Below are 22,244 nucleotides of genomic sequence, written 5' to 3'. Positions count from 1 at the left end.
GCTTTTTTTTTTGGACTTCCGTTTGGAGCAGAGGCGTCTCTTCCATGATGTGAGGTTATTTTGTCTAGGCCTCTGGCCTAGGCACATGTTTCTTACTTGTATATTCTTAATCTTTAAACTTTAATAAACCTCTAAAAATTATAATATTCCTTGCAGAGAGAAACTAATTTCTACCTGCCTCAGTCTCCCCATCTCCCCTAAATTTTAATCTTTACAAAACATTCAAACCAGTTGAGAAGATACTGGCCATTCTGTTTTGGGCAGAGAGAAAGGAAAAGAACTCCAACAGAGAGAGATGTTTCCTGTCTGCCTCTTTCCTTTCCTTGTTCTGTTCGTCCAGAGGCCTTGAATGTACTCCAGTAACAACTTCTCTTTTGCCTCTGCCTCTGCAAGATTTTACCCAAACACTTCCCATTACATTTCTATATCTCCTCACAGGGAGATCTTAACTCCCCAGAACCATGCTGTATATAGTCAAGAATCTCAATCAAGCTAATGTATTTAACACTTTCCAACTGAGAATCTTGAATGCCTTAACAATTAAATCTGAGAACCTCATTAGGTAGTAATAGATTCTACTTAAGATGATGTACATAAAGTTCCTGCAAAACTTAAAAGGACTATATATAAACATCAGTTATTTTTACCTGAAAGGACTGGGTGTAGTGGGGGGGCTTATAAGACACTTTACAACTAACATATTTAAAATTCTAAAAAAATATTTTTTTAAAAAAATTCATGAAGAATCAGTATTTAGGGAATAGTTAGTTAGCTCAGTAGATTTAGAGCCAGGCCCAGAGAGGGGAAATCCTGGGTTCAAATCTGACCTCAGACACTTCCAAGCCATATGACCCTGGGCAAGTGACATCCCCCGTTTAACAAACCCTCAGTTTAACAAGCCCTCACCGTTCTTCTGCCTTGGAACCAATGCATAGTACTGATTCAAAGACAGAAAGCAAGGAACTGTCTGTGTTTACTTGTTTAGTTATTTATTTATTTATTTCAAGGTCAAGAATTCCAGAGTGACTGATTCCTCCAGTCTACGAAACTACATGGTTTTTCACATCTTTCACAGCACTATTTAATTCTTATCCAAAAGCTAACCACACTTTAGCAAAATACTAGGAATTTACTCCTACTTGGATGCTTCTAACTAACCATCAAAAAAGGACTGTGCCCTCTATAAAATTAACTCCTATTTTTAATGAACAAGTAATTGACTATGCTTTTTATTTCAACTCAACAATTTCTTCTATACCTACCTCCCCATTTCCAAATGCCACACCTTCTGACTCCTTTTCAAATTCTACATACCATTAGATAAATGGTCAAAGGATATAATCAGAAGAAAACCAAGTTATCAGCAATCATATGGGGAAAATGCTCCAATTTACTAAGGGAAATTTAAATGAAAACATCTGAGGTTCCATCTAACATACAATATATGTTGACAAAGATGACAAAAAAGGAAAATGACTATTGTTGCAGAGCAGGTGGAAGGGCAGACACACTAAGGAACTGTTGGTGGAGCTGCAAATTGGTACAACCATAATGGAAAGCAATTTCAACATAAATTCAACACAACACAGATACTCATTGACCCAGCAATACTACTAAACTAATATTCCAAAGAGTTAGAAGAAAAAGGGAATAGACACAAATATATAAAAATATTCATAGCAGCATTCTTTTTATAGCAAAAAAAAAAACTAAGGGAATGATAATCAATCAGATAGTGGCTAAGCAAATTATGTATATAAGAATAGAATAGAATATTACTACACCTTAAGAAATGATGAAAGGAATAAATTCAGAAAAACCTACAAAGACTTGTATAAACTGAGGCAGACCAAAGTGAGCAAAACCAGAACAATTTATAAGATGACTACAGCGTAGTAAAGAAAGAACACACAACAGAATACAGGGTTTAGACAAAGACAAGGGAGATAACTTTGGAACAAATACATTAAATGTATTCTAAACTTAAACAACAAGCAATAAGTAATGAAAATCAATGGTTTCATTTACAGCCTTCTTTTCCTACTCTAAGTACAAAAAATATAAAAATCTACAAATTTTTTGTCAGGCTCAAAATAACATTTATATCGAAAAATATAATACAATGAAGCTTAGAATTTTTTCTTAAGAATATACACATTAATTTTTCTCAATGAGCATTCTTAGTAATAATCTTTAATAATGCTATAATCAGAATAAATTCTTAAATACAGCGAAAAGACAAAATGAGAAACTTACCTTTGTTTTATTTCACATAAAGAAAGTAAAGCTTTGAGCCAATTCACAAGATAAATTTGGGAAGAAGAATTTAAGGAAAAGAATTATCTGTCTTTCTCACTCACTGGCATCTTCTGTACTTCAAACTCTACATTTTTGGCTTAGAGTCTAAATCTAACCTAATATGCCTTTCATCAACTAGCTAACAAAGATTTACTGAGGACTTATTCTGTAACTAGTGCTGTGGAATATGCTCAGCCAAATCTTTTTTGGAGATTCAGTAAATCGGAGAAGAGGAGGAAGAAGAGGAAAAAGAAGAAGAGAAGGAGAACAAAAAGACCAAAAAGAAGAAGTCTTAAAGTCGGCAAAGCAACAACTATATCATTTGACATCTAATCCTGTTGAGGCAGGGAGGTACTATAGCTATTATCCCCATTTTACAGATCAGAAAACTGAGATTCACAGAGATTAGGTTTGTACAAGGTAAGAGGCAATATCCAGGTCTTTTGTTAGCTAGTTAATATATGTATAATCCTAAATCCTGTGCACAATGTGTGAAAGCATGTGGGTAGGTGCCAGAGCAAAGGGGTTGGGGGAAAATGCTAAAGTTAATATTATTAACCTCATTCTTCTTTTAGACAAAATCCTCTTCCTTAATCAAATGTTGATAACTTCCCTAATAATTGTATTAATTAGAAAAAGTGGAATAAGGCAAGTTCCTACCAAAAAAAGTTTTTTAATCTATTATTTTCTCCACTAAAGGAACCAAGAAACTTTATCCTGTTTCCCAAAGACTTATTACTCTAATTCCTTCAGTCAGCACTCCCACAGCCAAAAAAGTTAAATTCAAAGCCATACATTACCAAAAAAAGTTGACGATACTTTTTTTCCTGAATATCACAGCATGATCAAATCTCTAGCTATAATATCTTCTTCACTTTAAAACTGGAAAAAGTATTAAAATACTTGTCCATTAGAACCCCACAAGTACAATAAAATAGGAATTTATAAAGACTCAGTCTTTATAAGGCTTATTTATTTCACCCTTTACAATACTAACCATAATAAATCAGTGCTCCTGACTCTCAAAGTGATCCATCCTTAGACTACTTCAGTGGAGCACAGGATTTCATGCACTCTCTCTCTTACCCACTTACATGCTATTTTTAAAAAAGTATTTTGAAGGTCCTGTGTTTGAAAAAAACATTTAAGGTATAATGATCACGTGTAGGAACAAATATAAACTGATTCACATGTGCTTAAATCAAGAGGTAACACAGCCAAGTGAAGACTGGGTCAACCTGAGAATCAGGTCAAGCTCTATATTTAAAGACACCAACAAATGTCATATATAGCCTACACTTAATTTAAGAAAATTTATGATGGCTAGTCCACAGGCAATTATCAGTCTTGAAGTCAACAATATAAAAAAGCAACTGCCATGTGATCTCCAACACATTTTTAATTCAACTATCAGAAAAGCATTATATAATCAACAATAAGAAAACACAATATAAACTGTAAATATTCATATTATGCTTCTTATAAACAAGCATATATTTGCATGTTATTTTGAACTTGTCTGTAAATATCACTGTTCTACAATAAATTACTTCCAAACTATATCTCCTTAGTTAAAAAAAAAAGCCACTGGATTGGCATGTTATAAGCATCAGTTAAAGAGTATTTCAGTCTTTTATGACTTAAAAACTTCCTAATGACTTGAGTAGAAAAGACATATATACACCAATGCCCATGAATTAAGAAATAAAGTGAAACATCCCCCACAATAGATCAATATGACCAACCAATTAATATTTAAACTGGCTATTACTACCATATCCCACATCCCTAAAATGTGAACAGAATCCCAATGGGAAGAGGAACACAGCTAGCACTACTCCATGCCTCCCCTACTCTCACAAAGAACACAAAATGAGGGAAATTAAAAGTGTCTTGCCAAAATAAGTTAAAGATTCCAGAAGAATATCATCAACGAACAAAAATTTATGAAGCACTGGGCTAGGTGCTGGGAACACCAACCCAAAAGTGAGACAATCTCATCCTCAAAAAGCTTACAATATGGAGGCAGCTGGGTAGCTCAGTGGATTGAGAACCAGGCCTAGAGACGGGAGATCCTAGGTTCAAATCTGGCCTCAGCCACTTCCTAGCTGTGTGACTCTGGGCAAGTCACTTGACCCCCATTGCCTAGCCCTTACCACTCTTCTGCCTTGGAGCCAATACCCAGTATTGACTCCAAGACGGAAGGTAAGGGTTTAAAAAAAAAAAAAGCTTACAATATAGGGGGAAAAGGGGGAATCAAGGATCAACCCAGACAAGCCTACCTGACCAAAATGTGCAGGGTAGCCCAGCATATGCATGTAAAGTAATTTTGCAACATTCCGACAGCGATATGTGTTGTCCTCTTCTCTAAAGGATGATCGAATGGCAGCACATTCTTTCTGGATCATTTCTCGCTCTTCTGCTTGGGTTCGGGCTGTCCGGATAGTCCGGATCAGCTCCCGAAGCCTAATAGGGGCTGGCATCCTCTAGAGAACAAAAACAAACAAATAAATATATAGGATAACATAAAAACTTCACATATAAAATCCTAAAATGCTTGAATATTCAAAGGCTAGCAAGTGCAAAACAATGATGGTTTTAAAAGGGCCTAGGTTTAATCTCCAACTCTACCTCATAAGTGGATCATCTTATACTATAACTTTGTGCAAGTCTCAAAATTTCTCTGGCTCTGTGGTCCTACACTGGCCGACCTGTTTGATGGCTGAGGTGGCCCCTTCTAGCTCTAATCTATGAAGCTAATCTTTTAATTGTGAGTATAAGGTATAAAACACCATTAGGACTCTACTATTAAAGTTACTGAAAGAGCAGCTATCTGGCTCTGTGGATGGAGTGCCAAGTCTGGAGTCAAGGGGACCTGGGTTCAAATCTAACTTTAGACACTGCCTAGCTCTGAGTTAGTCACTTAAGCCCAATTGCCTAGCCCTTACAGCTCTTCTGCCTTAGAACAGATAATTAATATCAATTCTAAGACAGAGGGTAGGATTTTTTTTTAAGTTACTGACAAAGTTTATCTCATTCTTCAGTAAGACTTCCATTACTAAAATCAGTTAACTCAGGAAACAATCTAAATTTGTTTTCAGCAAAGACATTTATTAACTTTTTAAGAAGCAACGATTACTTTGCTCTGAAAAGCTATAAATTATACATAGCTAAACAATGGAAACAAAATTCTGCACCAAAGACACGAAAATGTGCATACTCTTTGATTCAGTGATACCACTACTAGGTATATATCCCTAAAAAGATCAAAGAGAGGAAAAGGACTTATGTACAGAAATATTCAGAGCAGCTCTTTATTATAGCAAAAAAAAAATGGAAACAAAAGAAGTGCCTATCTATTGTGGAATGACTAAATGAATTTGAGTTTGAATATAACGGAATATCATTTTGCCATAGAAAATGACAAAACAGATGGTTTTGGAGAAATCTGGGAAGACCTGAATGAACTGATGCAGTGATAGAAACATAATTAGAATAATTTAAAATAACAACAATATTATAAAGGGAAAAAACTTTGAAAGACTTGAGAATTCTAATCAACATAACAACCAACTAAAATTTCAGAGAACTGAATGAAAGTATGTCACCCACCTCCTAAAAAAGAGATGGACTAAAGACACAGAATAAAACATACATTTTTAGACAGAGACAAAATGGGAATTTGTTTTACATGGCGATGCAAATCTGTTATAAAGGCTTTGTATTTCCTTCCCCCACAGTGGAAGGAGTGGGTGGGCAAAGCAAGTTCAAGTAGCCTAAAGAAAACATGGTCATTATGGCAATTTTTTAAAATTACAAATAACTGAAAGGTCAGAAAGCAGCACAGACAACACAGCTTTGAAAGCCACATGTTGAACTTCTACTTAAAAAGAAAAGCAAACTACACATAAAAGATACAAAGTTTCATGTACAATACTCTCAATTCTACTGTTTCAGATATTTTCTTTCATTTGTTTAAATTCAAAATTTTTTTAAATATATTTTTTAATCTGTAGAGAATAACAAGCTGATTCAATCAAGTATGGGAATTAATAAGACATCTTTGCAGACCAAATACAAGAAATTTCTTAGACTGTCAAATGCCTTTTAGCCTAGGTTAGGTAATACAAGATATGACAAAATAAAGTGATATTGTCAGCCTTCTTTTGTATTATTTTCTCAGTCCTGCATATTTTACACTGAAAAAGTTCATACAACTTTCTCATGTTCTCTGAATTCCTGAATTCAAATCTGAATTTGAATGATGAATCATTTCTTAGGGCACATGATATTACCATTACCATGATATTTGCATATAATTTATTTTAGACTTTTGCAATTGCAAAAAATGCACTATGGATAAGTTAAAATATGAGGGCTATCTTTGATCATCTTGAAGTTATATGTCCCATTATGACTGCAAGGTCAAAGTATATGGTTCAGTTTTTATTAATAATTCCAAATTGCTTTTCAGAATGGTTAAACCAATGCATATTTCCACCAAGGATTAGTGCACCTGTTTTCTGACAATCTATCCCCAACTTTTAATATCCATACAAATTTTATAGATATGACATAAAAATCTGACATTTAATTTACATTTCTATTAAAGAAAGGAAAAGAAATAAGCATTTTAGAATTCCTACTATGTGCCAGGCAATATGCTAAGCACTTTACAAATATATCATTAGCAATATAGAAATATTTTTTTTCAATATGGTCGCTCAGAATTTTATTTCTTCTTTTAAAAACTGTTCATATCCTTTCAACACTGAGTTATTAGGAATGGCTCTAGGTCTTACATATTTTCATTAATTCCTTATGGATATTCAATAACAGAGCCTTGTGATTGAATTTAAAACATTAAGTGCTTACAATGCACCAAACACAGTACCAACCATGGAGTATACAAATGGAAAAGATAGTAGCTGTCCTTCATCCATTCTAATGGGAGAAATATTACAGGGAAATGGTTTACAGGAAGTTATAGATTAGGAAGTCACAAAAATGGTGGGTGAGGCAGTCAAATGACACACTCTTTCCAAAAGCAATAATAGTGTTGATTTGATTAGTTTTTAGAAAAAGAGATGGAAAGTAGTAATGGCAACCTAAGAGAATAGTTCCCAGAGAGTACCAACCCAAATGTCTGGTCTCTGAACCTTCAGTTCAGAGTAAAGTGCCAATAAGATAGATTTATTTGATCCAAAAAATTTTCCCCAGGCATTTTTATTCTAGTTGAATTAATTTTGTTCATAAAAAACTTTCAAATTTTATATTATCTAAATCAAGTGTCAAACTCCCAAACAGCAAACTCTGAGTGGTTGGAACCAGATTAAAATGCAATTGAGCAATGTTTACTAAAATAAATAAAAACACAACTCAATGTTAATTTGTGATTTTCTAAGTCAATATGAAACTAAAGGATTCCATTTCTATTTGAGTTTAACATCACTAATCTAAACTAATTTTAACTTTTATGATTACCACATCTACTGTTTAACAATCCTCTTTATCATCCTTTCTCCTCTTTTAATGATAAAACATTTTATATTTTGGTCATCTATTTGGAGCATATGTTAGATAATTCTAGTATAATCCATTTTCTGCCAAACTGTTTCCCAGTTTCCTTCATAGTTCTTGTTGAATGAAATTTTTGTTTTTATTGGGGGGGGGGGGGTTACCAGGCAATGTGTTTTGGGGTTTAAATAAGTAACTACATTTTATTGTCACTGATCTCACTTATCTGGTTTTTTCCACAGATCTATTTTTCAATTTATTGGGATCTGAAAATACTAATGCCCCCTTTTATGCCTTCCTTTTCCCCATTTCCCTTGAGGTTGTCAACCTTTTGTTTCTCCAAGTGAATCCTGTTATGTATTTTACCTAGTTCTATAAAGTGGCCTTTTAGAAGTTTGAGTGGCATAACAATCTAGAAATTCATCCACTTATTTTAGGTAGTATTATTAATGGAAACACTCCATAATGAACAATAACTACTTTTGTGTTCCTTTATTTTTGTAAAGAGTGCATTACAATTAAATTTGTGTAACTCCCAAGTGTGCCTTGGTATGTTACCAATCAAGTATTTTAAGTATTTTGTAGTTATGTTGAATGGGGAATAACTTTAAAATTCTAGTTCCTTTAATTAAGGGCCTATTTTTTTGGTTTTCCTCATATCTCCAGTGCTAAGTGCAGTTCCTGGCAAATAGCTGGTGCCTAATAAATGCTTGCCAACTGAAAATAAGTTTTCCTTTATGTCAAACAATAATTTGCTTCTCAGCAACTTCTACCCATCTAGGCAGGTACCAGGTGTACAGTTAAAACCCTACCTCAGATACTTAATAATTGTCATTTCTTCTCCCTCAGCCTCAATTTCCTCCTCTACAAAATGGGATAATAATAGTACTTATTTCACAGAGTTACTGTGTAAATTTTAAACTTTTATAAAACTGTTTTTTACTATTATAAATGCTAGCCTTTACTAGCTATACTCTCTCTTTGTTCTGTTCTTTAGAACAAGAGTATAAGTCTATTTCCTTTTCTCCATAACCATTCAAATACCTGGAGACAGCTATCACAACTCCCTATTTTTTCTTCTCCAGGCTAAATATCCCTAAATATTTAAATGTATTATGTGGAATAGTTTCTAGTTTCCTCAACAACCTAGTCACCCCCTCCTCTGGACCTGCTCCAATTTATCTTTCGTAAAACTTGGTGGCTAGAATTAAATAAGCAAATTACTCGAAATAAACATATAAAAAAGGTACAAGTCAAGTCCTATGAGACTGGAGAAGGTAAGGTTCATCATTAACTAGGCTATGATAATGATAACTAGCACTTATATAGCAGTTTAAATGTTATCTCTTTTGGCTCTCATAATAACCCCATAAGGTAAGTGTCATTTTATAGGTGAGAAAAGTGATTTCCCTAGAATCACTCAAGAGTCTGAGGTATGATTTGAACTCAGGTCACCCTCCCCTCATGGGCAATGCTCTATCCACTACATCATTAACTGACTCTAACAAAGAGATCAGGAGAGAAGGCATTGAACACCTGTAACAAGTAGAAAAGAATTTAAAAGTTAAGGAGAAGAGAGCATTCATCATAAAGAACTGAATAAGCAAAAATTAAGTAGGAATCATGGGATACGACTGGTGCACAATGAGTACAATTGGATTAATAATAATTACAGAACAATGACACACATTTATAGGGCACTTTGAAGTTTGCAACATGTTTCATGAACGTTATTATTGTGTACCTAATACATGCCAGGCACTGTGCTAAGCACTGAAGAACAAAGAAAGGAAGATACAAAGAAAGGAAGGAGACAATCTCTGCCCTCAAAAGTAATCACCGTCTAATCAGAGACAGAACATGCAAACAACTGTACAAACAGAATACGCAGAGAATAAATTGGAAATTGTCAACAGAGGGAGGATACTAAAAATGGAGGGTGATGGGGAAAGATTTCCTGTAAAACTTGAAATTTTAGCTGGTCTTAAAGAAAGCCAGAGATACCAGAAGGCAGAGATGAGGAAAGAGTATACTGTAGGCATGGGGGCCAGGCAGGGAAAATCTCCAGAGTTGGGAGATGGTGTTTCTTGTTTGATGGAACAGCAAGGAAGCCAGTGTCACTGGTGCAGTAAGTATATGGGAGGAGGTGAGAAAAACAGGAGTAGTGGAGGGAATAGGTTTTAAGAATCTTTGGGGGGGAGGCTTACATGTTCAAACTTACAACTTGGGCAGTGTCAAAAGAGAAAAGAGGGTATATATGCAAAAGATATTTGGAAATATTGATCTTGATAAGGTCAAGAACTTAACAGATTAGATACAGGAGAGAAGAGTTGAAGACAAAACTCAAGATTGTGAGCCTGGGTGACTGGGAGGATGATAGTGCCTTCAATAGTAATAGGGAACTAAGGAAGAGAGGAGAGTTTGGTAGAGGAGAAAGATTATTAGTTCAATTTTAGACAAGCTGAGTTTAAGATGTCTAAGGGACTTCCAATAAGTAGTTGAAGATGTAAGACTGGAGGTCAATGAAAGGAACACAGAGCTGGTTAAGTAGATCTGATAAAAAATCAGCACAGAAATGGTATCTGAGTCAATGAGAGTTGAAACAGTACCAAAGGAGAATAAAAGAGGGGTTACAAGAGAGCCTTTTGTTTGATAACCTACAGTTGTCAAATTTGATCCTCAGTACAACCTTCTAAGGTATACAAGTATCACTATGCCCATTTTATAAATGAGAAAAATAAAGAGGTTTACTGATTAGTTCATGGTCACAGAGCTACTAATAAGTGTCTAAAACAAATTCAAACTCTGCTCTGTTGAGTGGTCTTTCCACTTAACCATGCCATATCTCCAGAGTAGACAGGAAAAAAAAATGGAAAAAATATAGAAAAGTAGCATGAGAGAAGGCTGAATTGAAAGGAAGGCATCAGATTATAAGCATTAATTCTGGGCCAGAATGTTTTAATTTGACTCCCTAGAGTCAAGAGTTCTTAAATTTTTTTTTGCATTACTAGACTCCCTTTTGGCAGTCTGATGAAACCTACAGAATCCTTCTCAGAATCATTATTTTTAAATGTATAAAATAGGTAAGTTTACAAAGGAAATCAATTATGGCATGCAATTATCTTGATATTTTAAAAAAATAGTTCATAGAACCTAGGCTAAGAAAACTTACACTGTAGCAATAAGTTTCTGCCGAAGAGTTTGTGTGGCATGTGCACACATGGAATTTAAATTGAAGAAGAGAAAGCAAGTGGAAGGACCTGTTGGGACCTTAGGGCAGTAATCCAGCTAGAAATATGAGATTAGTGGCAAAAGCAATAGGGAAGAGACAACTTTCATCATGTAAGACTACCCAGATAAACTCTTGTTCTAACCAAGTATATCTACTTGAGGTGACCACATATTTACTATTAGAAAGAACTCTACTTTGGAGACAAGACCTGAGTTCAAATCCTGCCTCTGTTACTTACAACCTATATATGACCAAAAGCAAGTCACTGGCCTTCATGGTTTCAGTTTCTCCATCTGTAAAATGAAGAAGTTAGATGAGATAGTCTCTAAGACTAGGACCCTATTATTCTCTTCTTGCCTTGCCCACTCCAAATTTTGAATGTTCCTACAAGCTGATCACTATAATCTTAAAAAGTAGTCAGGTTATCTAATGTCTTAACAAATCATACTCTAAGTTGCCCTCCTTCAGGAAGCTTTTCCTTTCTCTCAATTTTCCAGTTTCATCTCTATTTTGTTTCCTTCTAACTGTGCTGTTGTTGCTGGTAGGGACATCTTTGCTTCTACATCAACTGTATTTCTTTATGTTATTTTTTGTACATCTTTTCTGTCTTCCTAGGAAACTTTTTTTGCCTTTCTTTGCAACTCCATCACTTAACACAGTGCCTGACACATTAACAGGTGCTTACTAAATGCTAGTTGACTGACAAAGACAGTAACCATTCTCCTTACCCTGTATCTCTCACCAATAAAATTCTAATATTTTTAAGATTTTCATTAACTGAATGATTTACAACTTCTACAGCAACCACAATACCACTGAAAGAAAAAAAGGGAATGACAATTACTACAGTACTCCAAAATTCAACATGCCAGACAGAATATAGGTTACTACTGATAAACAAGTCACATCACAACTGGTAAGTGATTTTTGAGAATCAATACAAAAATCACTTTTGTGAGTATTTACTATCCAAAGAAAGCATAATAGTTCAAATTCCAGAATAACAAATGAATAAACAAAGAAAGATTAAAGCAAACCAAAATTGATCCAGGCCAATTAGAGGCACTGCATTAAAAGACAAATTTATATTCAAGAAGTTAAGAAATTTCCTAAATCTAATCCAGATCAATGTGATACAATAAATATGATCATCATAGAAGTGTAAGTGGCTTAACTAAAGAGGTGGTCTCTGGGTAGTTCCAAAGCCTTGACTTAAATTTATTATAAAAGGAAAAAGTTAGGAGCCATTAGACTAGATAGCTTCTAGGCCCCATCTAATTCTAGGACTGCAATCCTAATACTATTTTAATATAAGTCAATTCTGCATCCTAAGCTGGTAGAAAGTTAATGATATGTCTAATACCCTGAAAAAATATAATTTAAAACAGATGTCAAACTCAAAGGTCTGTGTCATGCCTGCAAAAGCAGTGCTGACTGAACCAAAGTAAAATATAATTTGGAACTATTTAACAAAGCAAAAAATAAAATAAAACATAGATAATATTAATTTGTAGTTTTCTAAACCAATAAGCAGCCTGCAGATATCTATTTCTATTTGAGTTTGACACCACTGATTTAACATTTGTTAATATTTCACATTTGAAGAAAGATTTGGAAAGCAACTCAAGTTTTCAAAATTACACAGTGCATTAGGTAACATGAAATCACATAATAAAAAGACAAGGAAAACTTGGAAAACACAAAAGAATTAGGACATCACCTTCAGCTAGAAGACTGAAGTATTCGGGACATTAAGTCAGAAGTCCTAGATTCCAATCTCTTTCAGGCTCCCCATCTGTTAATGGGGATAATTATACTTACATGATCCATGTACCTATCTCACATGAGCACAAGGAGAATTCTATATAAGCCTCATCACTAACATGTTCAGGCTTAGAAACTGCATATAGTAGGCATTGGAACATTTGTTGAATAAATAACATTGTCAGTTAAGTCTTGCAGACAGTTCTGGAATTACATTAATAGAAAAACATAAAGAAAAGTGCAAAAAATGCAAAAAAAAATTTCCATAGGTAAGATATTCCAAGTACATTTGGAAACACGAAGATGAAGTCTAGGACATAATTTCTGAAACTGAGAACCTTTTTTCTATAAGGTCAACTCTATTATCTACTAAATGGGTTACCAGGAGCACAATGGGACCGTGTCTTTCCCCTAATTCAGTTAAATCCTTAACTAACAACAATAGATTCTAACAGCACAACTCAGAGAAAAGACACATTTAAATTACTGAGTAAGTCTGACTACAAGTCATGTATTAAATGATATGAAAAAAATTGTATAAACTTCTCTCTACTATTTGCAGTTGAAAATTGTTTCACCGATTTAATGCAACAAGCAAACAGGAAAAAAAACCGTTGAATGTCTTTCTCCTAACTTCCTATTAATATAGTTGGAAAATTTTCTTTTCTAAAAGACAGGGCTAATTTAAGTTTCTGAAGTTATGAACCACTAAAATATAGGATGAGAAACTAGATCCAAATAGTGGGGAAGGTAAATCTGCAATTTAAGGAAATGTACTATGCCACCAAATTGATATAAATTAGGGTTTTCTGATTTACTTGCAAGAATTCCTTTCCTAATATATTTGGATTTGCACTATTTGAAGTTAAAAATTATATAAAATATAGTAACTTTCCAGCCCACTGCAATCATATGACCACTACTGGGGATTTACTATTTGCACAAATCATGACCTCACTGTATTATAATTCAGCTGAAGATAAAAAACAGTCAACAGTGCCCACTATATTTTATGCTTCTTGAGGTCAGGGAATATACAGTGAGACGGAAACTTGTGTGAGGGAGAAAATGAGTTCAAATCCTGACTCAGACACATACTAGCTGTGTGACTCTGGGTAAGTCACTTAAAACTTCTCTCAGTTTCTTCATCTGTAAAATGGGGATAATAATAACATCTAGCTTCCAGGGTTGTTGGAAGGAATAAAATAACACCTGTAAAGTGCCATGAAAATATTAAAGAACTATATACATATATATATAATAGTTTACAGAAAGAGGATAAAAACATCTAAAAATACCTATACACTAAACTAGGGGGAAAAAAAGAACTACCATTTTCTACAATAAAGTCCCCTGTACTTTCAAAAAACCAAACATAAATAATTAGTAGCTGAAAATTGTAAAGTTTCAGTCAAATAAAATGTAATATAAAATTTGGTAACTGTTTCAGTCATGTAATATATAAAATATGATTTATATGTCATTCCTAAAATTGCTTTCCAATACCTCAATCATTACTAGGTTTTCCACATCAGTGTAATTTACAAAAAGAAAAGTTTTAAAAGAGAAGGAAATTATGTACTCTAAGCAGAGCATTAAAAATAGTAATAACAAATTTAACTTTGCTCAGTATCAAAATGAAGGTAAAACTATTTTCCACTTCTGAAGTTTGATAAATAGAGAACAGATTCATAAATGAGTAATGAGAACCTCTGGAAAGTAGCTTTATATTATTTGGTACACTCAAGTACTTGAGTCAAACAAACACAACCCAGAATTTATACCCCACTCCCAAAACTAATAGGACTCTTCTTGCTATTGTTGAGTTTATGGATTTTAATGGGTTTGAAAGATTCAGCTTTGAATACTATTTCATAAAGTCTTTTAACCTTAAAACAAGTTTTTTTCTTAAAAAAAAAAATAGAAATCCAGCTTTATAAATTCATGCAGCTCTCACATCTCATTATTCCCATAATACTAACTTTGAAATTCAAGTTGAAAGGCAAGAGATGCTCAGCTGGCAAAACACAAATACCAGATACAAGAAGCAGCAGTCTGAGGTTAGTAAAGCAGCCATTTATCAGGTTACACTGTGACTACTGAATTGTAACAACCATACAAAAAAATTTTTTTTTAATGTTGTCTTTAAAAGATCTTCCAAGTATTCAGAAAATATCAAAGGTTGCAAATATACTTCCTCTTGGGTCATTAAACAAAAATGACTTTACTGTTTAACTAGGTAGACTGGGGGAGTTAATTTTTTAACTTCCAAGTCCACAGAAAAAGTGCACTATCTTTCAATTAGCTGATAATTGAACATGTTTAGCCACTAAGTTTGAGGTGTGAGGTGTGTTTCTGTTTTTTAACTTTATGACTTTTTCCCTTTTAAATTGACTTCTTATAGAGACCAGGATTCGTGCCAAGTTAAGTATGCAACAGTGCCACTCCTTAAGAGAAAAGGAAAATTTCATTTGTCTTCAAGGTATATATCACACTTTTCTTGCCTATCTACTTCCTTTTTTTCTATTCACACAAGGTTTTCTAACCAAAACAACCCAAGACAATCCTAATGAACATTCACAATGAAGTTATTTTTTTAACCTATAAGCCAAAATTGATAGAAATAAAAATGCCTCCCCAAATGAATTGCTTTCAAATGCTATTTTAAAAGGAGTTGAAAGCAACAAAAAGTGGAAAAGGAAGTCAAAAGCAAGGAAAGTATTGGAAATCCACAGATAACACTAAAATCAAATCATTATGAGAATCTAGAACAGCTAAACAGGTTGTCTTTATGGATGGGAGCATAGCTGTAGATTTGCTGAAATTAAAAAATCTCAGAATGCAAATTAAGTTTTAAGTTTGACTATCAACTAACCTCATTACACAGACCCCCAGAAATATTCAAATCCTTGACTTCTGCTGAAAACCTAAAGCATAGGTTTAAAACAAAACTGCTTGAGCATCTAATTTCTGCCTCTTAAAAAATTAAATACCTCAGTTATATTGGGGGCGGGGGGTGATGAAACTTTTTAGTCCAAATCATGCCACTAAGCTTTCTCCTTTCTTTCCTTTTCTTTTTTAAGCTAATCTGACTTACACAAACGTGAAATTTTAAACAGAAGAATCAAATTTCATTGAAGCCTTGTAGACAATATCTTTATTTAATAACCTCACTGTAAATTCATCTCCAAATCTAGTAATAAAAATGAATCATGTCAGACAAAAGAGCATATAAGTGGTCCCCAAATTAAGTTTTCACAAAACCTTAATAGTGTTTTGCAAACAATCTTCCTCAAAATAATTACACCTAGTAAGTATTCAATGTTTATTAGATTGGTAGTGTTGTACCCAGCATAATACCCAGCATGGGAACTCATAAAGCAAAAGCCCTCCTCGTTGTACTTAAAGTATATAAATTTTCTAACAAAGTTTTTAAAAAAACACTCCAGTATGTTAAAATATTAGAGATTCTAAGTAACAAATAATGTTTATCAGACCTTTGGATTCTACTACATAACAATATAATTCAAGAAAAAAATATTCTATTACATATAGTAATTGAAAAAAATATCTGCATGTTTCAGTGGTTGTTCAATATATCCCAGTACTCACAGTAGCTTTAAGTCACTGAACTTTTCTGAGTCTCTTTAGGAATCTGTAAAATAAGAGATAGACTACCTCCATCATGCAGTCCTAAACAAAGTAAACTTTAAAGTGCTCCAGAAATGTGAGTAGTTACTATACTGAACAAATAATACTACTATATCACATTAAGTCAACTTGTACTTGTCTGAAATATATCTGAACTCCAACATTTAAGCAAAAGACTATCTTATTTCTTATGAACAAATCTTTTCAAACAGCAACAATTTCCTCTACAGGACTCAGGGGCAGCTATGTGGCACAGTGGAGAGTGTCAGGACTACATTTGACAAGACTTGAGTTCAAATCTGGCCTCAGATACTTCCTAGCCTAGGCAAGTCACTTATTCCCACTTGCCTAGTCCTAGTCCTTCTATATTGAAGTTGTTACTGAGACAAAAAGTAAAGATTTTTACATGTTTTTTAAATAGTAAACAAAGATTCCAAAGTTCAAATATCAATACAAAAGCACTCAAAAGGACTAAATGCCTGAAATTAATATACTTTAAAACATTTTCAAAATGTTCCTCAAAGTAAACCAAAAACAAGAATTAAGATACATGTAAACACTGAGTATTTATACTGAAAAAGGGTTTTTATCTATATCTTGGTGAAAAGAATAAAGCCCTAGTACATAAAACAAAGGAATTAATTGACTTGTTTGAAGCTGGATACCAACTCAACACTATGCCTTTTTTGTGAACTAAAGCAACTCCATCTCTCTACCTAGGTTTCTACAATAAGGCTGTGACATAGGGATAATTCAGTCTCACTCAACTCACTTGAAATGACATAAAGAATAACTAACAAACTAATTGAAATGCTTTTCATCATTTGCCAACTCCATCATTGCTAAGAATGTGTTGGGCCAGTATGCATAAAAGGCAGGATATCCCAAAAGTCTAAAATTTTTAATATAAAGTTGAGAGGTAAAAAAAAAATGGGAGGACAATTTACTCAAAAGTTAGTGAAAACTACTCTCTGTACATACTATTACAAGCCTGAAAATGAGAATAGTTCAAAGTCCCCATTAAGTTTTCCTCTCTTGTTAACTAAGTCCTAAATGACAACCAAGAAAGTTATTTTATACAACGGTGGATGAACGATCTTCAAGGGCATTCAAGTCAAGTAATACTGAGCTCGAGATCCAGAAGTAATAACAATTATTGTAAAGTTGGATGCTTGCAAAAGAAATCACGATAGCAACCAATGCCATTTTATTTGCCTTCTTCAGCTACAGTTGAAAATGACAGTGGTACACCTAGACAAACTGGTAGATATGTTCTCCACCAAAAAGATGTGCAGGAAGATATAACTACCTTGAACAGGCAGTTAAGAGAACACAAGCCCCCCTTCTGGGAAAAGCACCATCGCTAGTGGGCAATAAAAGGCTAAGACAATTGGAAGAAACTATGGCCCAGGGGATTTGGGGAGCTGAACCAGGGGAAGGGGAAAAGAAAGGAGTAGGGTGACGCTTAGCGCGCTAAGTTTCAGAAACCCAAATGAAGGAGAACCCAGGAGACAGATTATTAGACACAAGGGGCACGCATGGGTGGGTGCATGTACACGTGGAGAATGGGGCTGGGGGATGCAGATGTCAAGTTTCAGGAAGGTGGGAGGGTCCTGCAAAGAGCAGGCAGCGGTGTTCACTCGTCAGGCACCCACTGTGGAAAGCTGGGGGGTGGCGGGCTGTGGGGTAGCGAACGAGGAATTTGAGGGAGACCTGTCCGGATAGAGTAGGAGCCGAGGCTCCGGGGAGCCACGCGGGGGTGGGGCCCGGGACTGCCGCGAAAGCCCCAGGTCCTGTGGAGGATCCATCCAGAGACAGGGTGAGCCCGCTGGGCCTCTGGCCCATTGACTTTTCCGTGCCGGACCTCCGTGGGTGCGGCGCGCAGAGCCTCCTGGGCCGAGCCGGGACCAAGGCCTCGGGGCGGACCCCCTGGAGGAGCCGCTGCCGGGCTGCCCCTCTGGGCTCCGGCCTGCTCCTCCTCCCCACCCCCCACGGCCGGACTCCGTGCTCGGCCCTCCGGCTTGACAGGAGGCTTCCGGCTGAGCGCTCGCCGCCATCGCGAGGGTCGGGAGGCAGCGGCTCCGGGCGCCGCGAAGGACACTCACCGGCCCGAAACCTCGAGTAAAACCGGCAGCTCCGGGGGCGGCGGCAGCAGTGGCAGCAGGAACCGAACATCCAAAATGGCGGCTCCCTCGGCCTCAGCACCGCGACAGCCGGCGGAGGGATCCAGGCCGGGGAGCGGGGCTTTAACCCGCTACGCCGGCTCCCGCCGCAGCTGGGACAGCCCCAAAGACCTCCGCGCCTATGCCAGAGGTTCCAGGAGGCAGCCTCCGACGTTCCAGCCGCTTCCCTAGCGTCCCGGAACTCTGCTCCCTTCCAGGACTATTTGCCACGGTGGAAGTGACTGCATCTGAACGGGAGGCGCAAAACGAAGCACGACTCGGGGCTGTCACTGATGACGAGAGACGCCGCTGCCGAGTCACCGCTGCGGTGAGCCCCGGCGAGAACAGTCCGGATGGGCCCGGAGCCCAGGATATTCGTTCCGCTGGGGGGCGTGACCACAAATGCAGGGGCGGGGCTTACTCCGGGAGCCCGGGAGAGAAAGGAATGGAATTGAAGCAGGGCAGACAGAAAAGGAACAGGATAAAACTACTCCTACAGAGTAGGGGTGGAGGGAGGGGAGTCGAGTGGAGTCCTAGGGTCATATGAGCACCCCCCAGTTAGGAATTTAATTTTTGCTTTCAGTTTGTGCTTAAGGAGGGGTCTGCTGACCTTTGGATAGGGAATTTTAATAGTTTTCTGACATCCTGGCCAAGAGTGAGCTGAAGTCTCCAACCTGAAACCCAGACATAGACCGGCTCCATAAATGATTAGACAGGCTGGGCAGTGTTTGCCATTTAAATGCAAAAAGGGTCAAAGTGTTTTAGCTCACAGGGGAGGAGAAGCAAGGTGACCTAGCAAAGCCGGCGGGAAAGTCTACCCTGCCAAGAGCCCAGAAAATTGAAGGACTCCAGAAGGTGAACTTGGACGGGGCTGTAGGGCAAGAGGCAAGCTGGAGCAACTCAGTTCCGAGCAAACAGTCTTCCGTCACTCGAGCAAGAAGCATTTATTAAGTGCCAGCTGTATGCCAGGCACTGGGCTAAGCAATGGGGACACAAAGGCAAAAGCTAGTCCCCCCCCTTCAAGCTCAGTCAAATGGGGAAGGTGGCACATATTGATAGATAAATGGATGGATGAATAGAGATATAAATGGTCAGGCAAATGATAAATCAAAGGTAATCAACAAAGAGAAGGCACTATCATTAAGGGAAACCAATGTCAAAGATTAGGTTGAAAAACAAATGTGGGAGCAGCTAGGTGGCTCAGTAGATTGAGAGCCTGGCCAAGAGACAGGAAGGTCTTGGGTTCAAATGTGACCACAAACACTTCCTAGCTGTGTGACTGGGCAAGTCACTTGAACTCCATTGCCTAGCCTTTTACTACTACTTCTGCCTTGTAACCAATACATAGCAATGATTCTAAGACAGAAGGCAAGGATTTAAAAAAACAAAACAAGAAGTAGCTAGGTAGCTCAGTGGATGGAAAACCAGGCTTTTAGACAGGAGGTGTCAAATCTGGCCTCAGTCACTTCCTAGCTTTGTGACCCTGGACAAGATATTTAAGCCCAGTTGCAAATCCCTTACCCATCTTCTGCCTTAGAACCAATATTGATTTTAAGACAGAAGGCAAAGGTTTAAAAAAAAAAAGGTTTTTCTCTTCAGGCAAAAATAACCATTTGTTTAAATTAAATAGATTGTATTCAAAAGATTTCCACACACCTAACAAGTTTTGTAGTTTGAGTGTTCCCCAGTGGCTAGCTATAGGAGGGGGTTTAAATTTTTGTTAAAGCCAATTGAATTCATTATATTCTCAAACATTTCTGTGTTAAATAAAATATTTGCAACTGCTTTGCAAGCCTTAAAAGTCTACTTAAATATCTATGTGGGGCAGCTGGGTAGCTCAGTGGATTGAGAGCCAGGCCTAGAATCCATTGGGCCTAGGTACAAATCTGACTTCAGACACAGACTAGCTGTGTGACCCTGGGCAAGTCACTTAACCCCCATTGCCTAGTTCTTACTCTTCTGCCTTGGAACCAATACATAGAATTGACTCTAGGGAGGAAGGTAAATTTTTAATAAAAAATAAATATTTATATCACAGTGTTTGCCATCTGGGGGAGGGAAGAGTGGGTAAGAATTTGGCTCAAACTTAATGAAAATGAATGTTAGAAAATAGTTTTTTATGTAATTGAGGAAAAAAATAAAGTATTAATAAAGAAAAAAAGGACTATATTAAATGCTAGCTATTTTTTTAGCCCTAACCTTTTATCTTACTATCAGTTCTAAACTAGAAGAGTGGTAAAGGTTAGGCAGTTGGGGATGAGTGACTTGCCCAGGGTCACACAAGTAGGAAGTATCTGAGGCCAAATTTGAACCCAGGTCCTCCCCTCTCCAGGCCAGACTCTCATCCACTATACTACCCAGCTGCCCCCTAGCTATTATTACCATTAAACCACCTACAGTGGAGGAGTCTTCTCAGCTCACTTTCTAATTTTGTCCTTTGACTAGAGAGCATATCATGTGACTGAAAGAATGAAAGCTTCTAAAGCTATCGCGATAGGAACCAAGAGGGCAGTTCCAGTGCTAAGCTATAGAAGGTTCTCCAAAGTTTTAAAGGCCCGAGTTTAAATTTAAAACATTAATGGTCATAGAAGCCCGGTCTATAAAACACATTATTTTCCCCTAAATATTCACTCTTCTTCCTGACCTGCCTATGTGTGCTACTTTCCTTGGCTCCAAGACTTAGCCCAAATCTTATCTTCTACGGGAAGCCTTTCCCAGCCTCTCTTCCCCTCCCCCCAGCCCTTCCTTCCCAAATGACCTCTTTACACTGAATATATCTTATATGTACGGAATTATTTGCATGTTGATTCCCCCGAGAGACTGCGAGCGCCTTAAGAGCAGGGACCCTATTCTTTGTATCTTCAGTAGCTGGGACAGTTCCTGGCACATTAAGCTCCTAATAAACAAATGCTTGGTTTTGGACCCGAATGCCTGGTCCTCCGTTTATCTGCAGTCCCTCCTCCCTCCCAGCACCCACCATAGCCACTCATTTACCAAATCTTATCAATTTTACCTCCACTAAATCTCTCACGCGCATTCTCTTGTCTTGGGTCACACAGGCGCCAACGTGGATGAGGTCCTCACCACCACTCCCTGGGACTACTCCTGAAACCCCTACCTCTTCCCCTTCCCCTCTCTTCTTCTCCCCTCCCCTTCCCTCCCCTTCTCTCCCCTCTCCAAATCATCCTCCAAAGCAGCCACATTCCTAAGGCTCTCCCTTCCTCCAAGAGGTCCAGCCCCGCCTATTGCCTCCAGGATAGAGAAAAATGCACCCTCCGGGAGGATTGGACATTCTTCAAAGACCTGCTGCAGCCTACCTTTCCCCACTGTTTATTATCCACCAGTCTTCCCATTCTCCACACCCTCCAGCCCACCTGGAGCACTTGCTATTCTCTCCACCGGACATTCCATCTCCCGCCTTAGTGGGCACTTTTGCACAGACCTGGGATAGGTTCTCTCAACAGCTCTACTCTTAGAATCCCTAGCTTCCCCGAAGGGCAGCTCAAGTGGCACCTCCTAAGCCAGGCTCTCCCAGATCGTTCCAGTCTCCAGGGCCCCCCTTCCCCTCCCCGTACCACCACCGCCACCCGGAAATTACTTAGCATTTACTTTGCAAAAAA

At 37.2% G+C, this 22,244-nt stretch overlaps 1 protein-coding gene across 3 annotated transcripts in view; it reads right to left on the bottom strand.

The window, feature by feature from the left end:
• AP1G1 (adaptor related protein complex 1 subunit gamma 1) overlaps nt 1-22,017 on the bottom strand; it is a 73,520-nt gene extending 51,503 nt beyond the window's left edge. Inside the window, exons 1-2 of one of the 3 annotated variants that reach the window (XM_056824392.1) lie at nt 21,999-22,017; nt 4,581-4,784 (exon numbers count right to left, since the gene is read on the bottom strand). In XM_056824392.1, the coding sequence (XP_056680370.1) occupies nt 4,581-4,781 (201 nt within the window). In that variant the 5' untranslated portion in view covers nt 4,782-4,784; nt 21,999-22,017. Of the gene's footprint in view, nt 1-4,580; nt 4,785-18,567; nt 18,657-21,637; nt 21,769-21,998 lie in introns of those variants that run through there. The other 2 variants (XM_001367293.4, XM_056824386.1) reach the window with 2 other exon arrangements.
• Between the last annotated feature and the right edge of the window lie 227 nt (nt 22,018-22,244).

Source organism: Monodelphis domestica, chromosome 1, assembly GCF_027887165.1.
Source record: "Monodelphis domestica isolate mMonDom1 chromosome 1, mMonDom1.pri, whole genome shotgun sequence".
NCBI lineage: Eukaryota > Metazoa > Chordata > Mammalia > Didelphimorphia > Didelphidae > Monodelphis > Monodelphis domestica.
Note: the sequence above shows the minus strand (reverse complement) of the source record. Positions and strands in the feature narration are given on the sequence as shown.